General features: G+C 41.4%; 2 protein-coding genes across 3 annotated transcripts in view; both read right to left on the bottom strand.

Moving 5' to 3' along the window:
* Window positions 1-353: 353 nt before the first annotated feature.
* Window positions 354-4,855, bottom strand: LOC135111903 (uncharacterized). The gene is made up of 5 exons (XM_064025600.1): window positions 4,805-4,855; window positions 4,614-4,697; window positions 2,987-3,199; window positions 1,276-1,465; window positions 354-849 (listed from the first exon to the last, which is right to left on the bottom strand). The coding sequence occupies exons 1-5, from the start codon at window positions 4,853-4,855 to the stop codon at window positions 755-757; spliced, it is 633 nt and encodes a 210-aa protein (XP_063881670.1). The 3' UTR covers window positions 354-754.
* LOC135111496 (basement membrane-specific heparan sulfate proteoglycan core protein-like) overlaps window positions 3,145-9,169 on the bottom strand; it is a 15,142-nt gene continuing 9,117 nt past the window's right edge. The window contains exons 6-9 of one of the 2 annotated variants that reach the window (XM_064024829.1): window positions 7,050-7,188; window positions 6,393-6,491; window positions 4,614-4,697; window positions 3,145-3,199 (exon numbers count right to left, since the gene is read on the bottom strand). In XM_064024829.1, coding sequence (XP_063880899.1) covers window positions 6,412-6,491; window positions 7,050-7,188 — 219 coding nt within the window. In that variant the 3' untranslated portion in view covers window positions 3,145-3,199; window positions 4,614-4,697; window positions 6,393-6,411. Of the gene's footprint in view, window positions 3,200-3,345; window positions 3,361-4,613; window positions 4,698-6,392; window positions 6,492-7,049; window positions 7,189-9,169 lie in introns of those variants that run through there. The other variant, XM_064024830.1, reaches the window with a different exon arrangement.

The following is a 9,169-nucleotide window of genomic DNA, read 5'->3' as shown; positions in this document are numbered from 1 at the left end:
GAAGGAAACAAAAAATCCCTTCTAGTGCTACACTCCCAAAAAAAAAAAAAAAAAAAAAAAATATCTACAGCTACAACATCCCCGCAGGATGAAAATCTCTAGAAGCCACGCTCCGTGTCTCCTTTTCTTTTCAGCGGGGCAGCTGTTTTGGTGCATTAATAGAAATCTTACCACTCCCCCCTCAAAAAAAAAAAAAAAAAAAAAAAAAAAAAAAAAAAAAAAAAAAAAAATATATATATATATATATATATATATATATATATATATATATATATATATATATATATATATATATATATATATATATATATATATATATATATATATATATATATATATATATATATATACTGTTCAAGATATTTTCAATCGCCTCATCAAATAACCTTGCGCTAAGCTCATTTTTGAGAGTATTAATATGAAGGCAGTAATAATCTTCAAGTATTAACCCTTATTATTTCCATAAACTTAGTAATAAGACTGTTGACACGCGCCATGTCTCTGAAAAGGAGAGGCCAAGACAAGGCCTGGAGCAGCGCTCATAAGATTAGATTATACTGCGGAGACTAACTAAATCTATTTTTCCCAGGCTTGATAAGGATATTCAATACCCCCAAGGGAGGACACTCAGGACGGTACGTGCCATAGATCCTAAAACTGTAATGAACTATAGTGTGCGTACCAACACCAAGTTCATCATAATACAAGGTCCATGTTTAGCTGAGGACATCTGGTTGACATTGAGCCGCTGTGGTTACTGGAGAATATTGCGGGCGAGGGCTGGCAGGCGAGACAGGATGGGCAGGGAGGTACGCAGCATCCGGGCAACCTTCGCTGATGTGCCGCCGCCTGCAATGCCCCGGTGGAAGTGTTAAGAGCTTCTTGCAAAGTGTAGTAGATAGATGCCTCCCTCAAAACCAGTATTTTGAAATGGCTTGGGCTCTCATTACGAATATTTTCAAGGTTTCTTTTTTCGTGATTATTTATTCATTTATTTACTTACTGATACATGTTCATTACTAGGATAACTTCTTTCATTCATGATGTAGAATCCTTGTTCACCTATTACTAGCCATGAAAACACATTTGAAAACCCAAATAATTTTTACTACATAATGTTAAAAAAAAGCTCACCTGACCTAACCAAACTTGACCAGCCTAATTTAGTGTAACATGACCTAGCCTAGCTTAATCTAACCTAACCCAACATAACAACTTAATCTTATCTAATCTAGCCTGACTACATATCCATAAAACAAGCTCTCATTTTCTCACCTGTGGAAAGGATGAAGGGCTGTGTCATGTCAGGTCCCTGTTGGTTGTCCTGAGTCACGCCACGCACCCTCACTTCGTAGGTGGAGGCAGGGTCAAGGGTCAGCAGGCCGCTCTCCACATAGGTCATCCCGCGAGGCTGTGTTGTGACCCCGATGTAGGTCAGGTTCCGGTGATCTGCTGGTACGCCTTTCTGTATGCGTGAAATGTTTTTTTTTATGTCTTCCTTGTGTTTTTTTCTTTTCTTTTTATTGTTGTGTAAATATGTTTTTCCCCGTCTTATTATTGTGTATAGGTATAATCTTTTATTCCATTTTATTATCTTTTACGTCTTTCTTGTGTTATTTATTTATTTTTTTCATTCCCAAGTATACAAGTACTATACTTTTTTTTCTTATTATTGCGCATAGGTATAATGTTCTTTCCCTTTTATTACAGTGTATATAAGAACATAAGAAAATAAGGGAAGCTGCAAGAAGACATGAGGCCTACGCGTGGCAGTCCTTGTGTGAAACCTACTTATCTACTTCCACCTATTATCCTCATTCATAAATTTCTCTAATCAACTTGTAAAGCTTTCTCATAACTCAGTACTAACAACCTGATTACAGAATCCATTCCATTCATCTACCACTTCATTTGAGAGTCAATTCCTTCCTATATCTTTATTTAATTCTATCTTTTTCAAACATATTATGCGTTTTATATAATGTATGTTTTTCTCTGTTTTCATGGCTTATGTATGTGACATGCATCTACTGTGTCATGTGTGATATTTGAACCACAATACTATCTTGTTAGTTATACTTTGTATGCTTTGTGGTCAACGCAATATCTATCTATTTGTCTCTACACACATTGGAATATACAGGAGTGATGTAAAATTCAATTGAATAATATATTGCTAAACTAGGGAAAGTACAAATAGCAGTAACAACACGAATACTATCCAATGAGTCTTTGAGCTTTTAACCAACAGGTAAGATTACAGAAGTGCACCTGATTATGGTGCACAAATAGGTGTCAAAAACCAAAGGAAATAATAGAAAGAAGATTTGTGTCATCAAGGAAGCTTAACGTTAAGAAAATACACCAAGAAACTCAACAAAAATGGAGGAGACAAGGATGCAGGTAAATAGTTTCCCAGATAGAGCAGTATATCACTGGAATGCATTACCAGTGTGTGTGTGTGTGTGTGTGTGTGTGTGTGTGTGTGTGTGTGTGTGTGTGTGTGTGTGTGTGTGTGTGTGCGCGCGTGCGTGCGTGCGTGCGTGTGTGTGTGTGTGTGTGAACAGTATGCTTATTAATTCAATATAAAAAGGAAAGTGTATAATATTTTGGTATATTAAAAAGGCGGGAATAACAATCTTAACTCGATCTGTAAAACACAAACAAATAAACAAAAACAGGCAAATAAGCACACATCACAAGCTTGACTCAATCCTGTAAAACACAAGCAAATAAGCAAAAATAGGCAGATAACCACACATCACAAGCATGACAATCCTGTAAAACACAAGCAAATAAACAAAAACAGGCAGATAAACGCACATCACAAGCTTTACTCAGTGATGTTGAATACAAACAAATGAACAGACTCAGTCCTGTAAAACACAAACAAGTAAACGAAAATAGGCAGATAAATGCATATCCTAATTTTGACTCAATCCTGCAAAACACAAGCAAACAAACAAAAGCAGGCCTATAAACCCACCTTGCCGTACTCCATGATGTACAGCCGTAGAGGCACCACGCTCTCCACGGTCCAGGTCACATTGTAGGTCTTTGGGTGCTGGGTTTGCTTGGCTTCCAGGACACGTGCCTGGCCGGGGATGGCACTCAGAGTCACGGTGGCCAGGTCCCTTGACACCCCATTGTGCACATAACACTGGTACTCCCCAAGGTCCTCCGGGGTGATCTGCTCTATCTGGTGACGGAAAGAAGTAGCAGCACACGTGAATTAATGTAGATGACTGAGGTAGTGGGAGTGGAAGAACATAAGAAAATGACGAAAGTTGCAAGAATCCATCAAGCCTACACATGGCTGTCCCTGAATAAAACAAAGTCTTCTGAGGTGATCTGCTCTATCTGGTGGCTTTAAAAGAGATGACTTGATTATCTGCAGTGATGAGTGAGATGGTGAGAGCATAAAAACTTAGAAAATAAAGCAAGTTGGAAGAAGCCATCAGGCCTACACGTGACAGTCCCTATATAAAAGAAACTACCGTGTGTGTGTGTGTGTGTGTGTGTGTGTGTGTGTGTGTGTGTGTGTGTGTGTGTGATCTAAGGTGTTGTCAAGAGTTAGTTGAAAGGGGTTCCTTGTTGATACAACATGTCATGTATCGCCAGTGTTTGCAGTTTTTTGAGTTAATGGAGGTACATGGTGATCTATATGTGAGTATCTCTTGCGTCACAATGTTTGATAACCAAACAAAGGGTAAGGGTGCAGAATGGTGTGCTCAATTAAATATCTACGTAATTATCTGTCTACTTATCTATCTACCTATTTGTCTGTCTGTCTACCTGTTTGTCTATCTTTGTATAATCTATCTATCTATCTGTTTGCCTGCCTATCTATCTATCTACTTATTTATCTGCTTAAATCTATCTATCTGTACTAAGTGAGGTGAAAGGAAAAGGACCCCTGTTATGTGACGCACTACGGATGTGTATGATAGTTGAAAGTTGCAGTGAAGAGTACGTAGACTTGATGACGGGAAGAGTTATTGCACCCTTTTAAGAACACAAGAACATAATTTCATCAGAATGCTTTTACAGTCTCACTCCTTGTCTGTCCTTGACTTGCCTATCTTTATGATTCTGCACCATATTCTGAAACACTTCCACCTGCACCTCCACTAACATTCAAAAGGCTCTAGTTGAAGATTAACATGATTTCTACATTATTACATTATTAAACGGAGAAACACTCTTGAGAACCCTGCTAATCACTTCTGTGGCCGTTGAAAGTAGTCGCGGTGAGGGAGCAAAGAGTTTCAGAATATGGACCTGTCACTGACGCTATTAGTAATGTTCCTTGAGTGCTTAGTTCCTCCCTTTCACTTGATATTCTTGTCATAGTGCATGCGCTTGTAACCGTGTTAAAGTTGTCGAGAAACATACATTAAGAAATCTGACGAAGGGCAAACAAAATGGAAACAAAACTTCTTAATTGTCATCTCTCCCCCCAAAAAAATATGAAAGGAAATCAACTTAAAACCACAAGTAGTATTTAAAAAAAATCATTCATCTTTTACAAAACTATTACCCTTCATTGATTCATCTTGGGGATTGTCAAGATAACCTTAGCCTACTGATTCTGAACAAAATATTATGCTTACCTCCAGATGGTACTGTCCGGTGGCGGCGCTGATTCTGTGTTTGGGCCCCTCAGCGATCTGGCCCGTGCTGCGATACCACGAAACCTGCAGGGAGGAATGAGCTCAGGGCGAGGCCAGGGAATGCAGGGAGTGAGGCAGGGATCACTAAATATACATTACAAAGGAAAAACAAAAGCATAGATTATTTGTACCCTGACACCTGCAGCAAGGAATGAGCTCAGGGTGTGGTCAGGGAAGCGCATGAGGCAGGGATCATTAAGCCTTTTAACTGCCACAGCTTCTTCCCAGTTTGATACTTTAGCCTTACACAAGTTTAAGTGAGGATTTTGGAAGACTACACTCACAGCAAAAGGTGTTATCGAACTTCTAGTAAATATAGAAAAGACACTTGTAGCTGAATTTTTAATGTGGAATATTGCCTAGGGTTCTTGAAAAATAAAATTACTTGTGTCTTCACCAGTAAACGGTTAAAGTATTCAATTTTAAGGAAAAACAAGGACATTATTAAAAGTCTTGACTAGGCTGTTTGGTTCCACTACACGAACTGAATTATTATAGGAAAATTAAATGTAGTGTAAAAGAAGGAGAGTTGTAATTAATATGCGGGCGTGAGGCAGAAATCATTTAAGTATACAACATTATGAAAGGAAAAACAGGAACATATACTTTTAAGTCCTAACTAAGCTGTTTGGTTCAACTACACGAATTGATTTATTTAGAAAAGTTAAATGTAATGTAAAAAGGAGAGTTGTAATAAATATTCGGGTGTCAAGCAAGAATAATTTTAAAGTGTATCGGATTATTGAAGGGAAAACAGGAATATTTTTTTTTTTGGGGGGGAGGACTAAAGAATGTTTGCTTTCACTACACTAACTGGAGTATTGGGAAGAGATTAAATGCAGTGTAAAATAAGAGAGTTGTAATAATTAATATATGTGTGTTGATTATATAAAGGAAAGGTATACATGTTAGTTAGCCTGGTAAATAAATGTACACGAACTAATCTAAAAAAAAAAAAATGCAGGGTAGTAAAGGTATCGAGAGAGAGAGAGAGAGAGAGAGAGAGAGAGAGAGAGAGAGAGAGAGAGAGAGAGAGAGAGAGAGAGAGAGAGAGAGAGAGAGAGAGAGAGAGACAGACAGAGAGAGAGAGACAGAGAGAGAGAGACATAGAGAGAGAGAGAGAGAGAGAGAGAGAGAGAGAGAGAGAGAGAGAGAGAGAGAGAGAGAGAGAGAGAGAGAGAGAGAGAGAGAGAGAGAGAGAGAGAGAGAGAGAGAGAGAGAGAGAGAGAGAGAGAGAGAGAGAGAGAGAGAGAGAGAGAGAGAGAGAGAGAGAGAGAGAGAGAGAGAGAGAGAGAGAGAGAGAGAGAGAGAGAGAGAGAGAGAGAGAGAGAGAGAGAGAGAGAGAGAGAGAGAGAGAGAGAGACAGACAGAGAGAGACAGAGAGAGACAGAGAGAGAGAGAGAGAGAGAGAGAGAGAGAGAGAGAGAGAGAGAGAGAGAGAGAGAGAGAGAGAGAGAGAGAGAGAGAGAGAGAGAGAGAGAGAGAGAGAGAGAGAGAGAGAGAGAGAGAGAGAGAGAGAGAGAATATAACGTATGAGTACTACTGATTGCAAGGTGAAGACATTACTATTTGCTGATACGTTAATGTACAAAGCATACAATAAAGGTAAATGCATAGTATGGACCACGACTCACTGTTCCGCTGCTGAGACAACTGACTGACACTCACGCCTGTTATCAGTGTGTTGTGGGTTTTTTGGTACGCTTGGCGCTCACTCACCTGGGGTGCCGGGTAACCTTCAACGTAGCAGGTCAGTCTGGCACGCCGGGTCCTCAGTCCTCACCTCTATCCTCTCCTCCGCTGCCCTCACCGACACGTCTGCAATACCACCACCACCACCATCACTACCGTCATCACTTCATTGTACCACTCCATAAAATAAAATAAATAAATAAATAAAGAAAAAGATAAAGAAAAAAAAAAGAAAAAAAAAATCTTTGTGCGTCACTTAAATACACAGTACACACGCCTGCAACACCAACACCACCACAACCACCACCAGCAGCATCACCACCTCATTCTCCTATTAAAAATAATAAATAAAAACCTATCATCTTTATATTTCTCTCATTCTAATATACGCAATTCTTTTACACACCTGTATTCTCAAAGGCTTCTCTCACCAGGTCTGTTTTCAAAGGCTACAGAGACGATTAATCAGATCTCACAGGTTTTAAATGGTATCTTTTAAGATTCTAGGGACATATTAGCAAGATTTCTACTTGATTAACACAAGAAACCCTTTTCAGAGTCCGGCTTATAATTTCTGTGGCCTTGAAAAATAGTCGTGGTGGGACAGCAAAGCGTTTCAGAATACTGCCCGTAAGTATACATCAAGACAAGTAGTAAGCCTCGTCTCCCTCCCAGCACACACACACTGCACGTGAAGAGTGAAGGTGGTGCCCTGCTGCTCCGCCCCACCACTCGTCGCACACACGTAACGTCCCGCGTCCTGCCGCCACGCCTCGTCCAGCTGCAGCACGGGTCCCATCTGTAGCACTTGATCCTCCGCGCCCTGTGGGAACAAGAAGCGGGTGTTAATGTTTCGGTGGTGGTGGTGGTGGTGGTGGTGATGGTGTTGCAGACGTGTATGTTGTATGTGTTTGGATCGCATTCTGAAACTTCTGCGCACCTCTACTACACGGGGTTTTAAGGGTGTTTTTGTGGTTCTAGTGATAAATTAACAAGATTTTTACATTAGTAACAGGAAAAGCAATCTTGGGAACCCGGCTAATTATCTCCGTGGCCTTTGAGAACAGTCATGGTGAGTGGAAAGTTTTCAGAATATGAGGATTAGAGTTAATTACAGACATTTTTTTTTTTTCTTTGAGGGGCAGAAGGAGGTGGTGATGGTGGTGGTGTTGCAGAAGTGTATATTACTTCTGTTAGAGTGAAGTACAGATATATATAATACTATTTCTTGTGGTGGAATGAGGTGATGATGGTGAGGGTGTTGTGGTAGTAGGAGGAATATGCTGGTTTTGCTTATGTGGTCAGTTTATCGTTTCGTTATGTGTGTGTGTGTGTGTGTGTGTGTGTGTGTGTGTGTGTGTGTGTGTGTGTGTGTGTGTGTGTGTGTGTGTGTGTGTGTGTGTGTGTGTGTGTGTGTGTGTGTGTGTGTGTGTGTGTGTGTGTGTGTGTGTGTGTGTGTGTGTGTGTGTGTGTGTGTGTGTGTGTGTGTGTGTGTGTGTGTGTGTGTGTGTGTGTGTGTGTGTGTGTGTGTGTGTGTGTGTGTGTGTGTGTGTGTGTGTGTGTGTGTGTGTGTGTGTGTGTGTGTGTGTGTGTGTGTGTGTGTGTGTGTGTGTGTGTGTGTGTGTGTGTGTGTGTGTGTGTGTGTGTGTGTGTGTGTGTGTGTGTGTGTGTGTGTGTGTGTGTGTGTGTGTGTGTGTGTGTGTGTGTGTGTGTGTGTGTGTGTGTGTGTGTGTGTGTGTGTGTGTGTGTGTGTGTGTGTGTGTGTGTGTGTGTGTGTGTGTGTGTGTGTGTGTGTGTGTGTGTGTGTGTGTGTGTGTGTGTGTGTGTGTGTGTGTGTGTGTGTGTGTGTGTGTGTGTGTGTGTGTGTGTGTGTGTGTGTGTGTGTGTGTGTGTGTGTGTGTGTGTGTGTGTGTGTGTGTGTGTGTGTGTGTGTGTGTGTGTGTGTGTGTGTGTGTGTGTGTGTGTGTGTGTGTGTGTGTGTGTGTGTGTGTGTGTGTGTGTGTGTGTGTGTGTGTGTGTGTGTGTGTGTGTGTGTGTGTGTGTGTGTGTGTGTGTGTGTGTGTGTGTGTGTGTGTGTGTGTGTGTGTGTGTGTGTGTGTGTGTGTGTGTGTGTGTGTGTGTGTGTGTGTGTGTGTGTGTGTGTGTGTGTGTGTGTGTGTGTGTGTGTGTGTGTGTGTGTGTGTGTGTGTGTGTGTGTGTGTGTGTGTGTGTGTGTGTGTGTGTGTGTGTGTGTGTGTGTGTGTGTGTGTGTGTGTGTGTGTGTGTGTGTGTGTGTGTGTGTGTGTGTGTGTGTGTGTGTGTGTGTGTGTGTGTGTGTGTGTGTGTGTGTGTGTGTGTGTGTGTGTGTGTGTGTGTGTGTGTGTGTGTGTGTGTGTGTGTGTGTGTGTGTGTGTGTGTGTGTGTGTGTGTGTGTGTGTGTGTGTGTGTGTGTGTGTGTGTGTGTGTGTGTGTGTGTGTGTGTGTGTGTGTGTGTGTGTGTGTGTGTGTGTGTGTGTGTGTGTGTGTGTGTGTGTGTGTGTGTGTGTGTGTGTGTGTGTGTGTGTGTGTGTGTGTGTGTGTGTGTGTGTGTGTGTGTGTGTGTGTGTGTGTGTGTGTGTGTGTGTGTGTGTGTGTGTGTGTGTGTGTGTGTGTGTGTGTGTGTGTGTGTGTGTGTGTGTGTGTGTGTGTGTGTGTGTGTGTGTGTGTGTGTGTGTGTGTGTGTGTGTGTGTGTGTGTGTGTGTGTGTGTGTGTGTGTGTGTGTGTGTGTGTGTGTGTGTGTGTGTGTGTGTGTGTGTGTGTGTGTGTGTGTGTGTGTGTGTGTGTG

This window comes from Scylla paramamosain, chromosome 22 (genome assembly GCF_035594125.1).
Source record: "Scylla paramamosain isolate STU-SP2022 chromosome 22, ASM3559412v1, whole genome shotgun sequence".
Taxonomy (NCBI): Eukaryota; Metazoa; Arthropoda; class Malacostraca; order Decapoda; family Portunidae; genus Scylla; species Scylla paramamosain.
This window is presented reverse-complemented; position numbering and strand designations above follow the sequence as displayed.

What these genes read in the sequence shown, in the direction of transcription:
- LOC135111903 (XM_064025600.1), bottom strand. Translation starts at nt 4,855, where the DNA reads ATGCGCTTCCCTGACCACACCCTGAGCTCATTCCTTGCTGCAGGTGTC. An exon ending in TCCTTGCTGCAGGTGTCAGG is followed by an intron (nt 4,698 to 4,804) that starts GTACAAATAATC and finishes TCCTCCCTGCAG; the next exon opens with GTTTCGTGGTATCGCAGCAC. An exon ending in CCGGACAGTACCATCTGGAG is followed by an intron (nt 3,200 to 4,613) that starts GTAAGCATAATA and finishes TTCCGTCACCAG; the next exon opens with ATAGAGCAGATCACCCCGGA.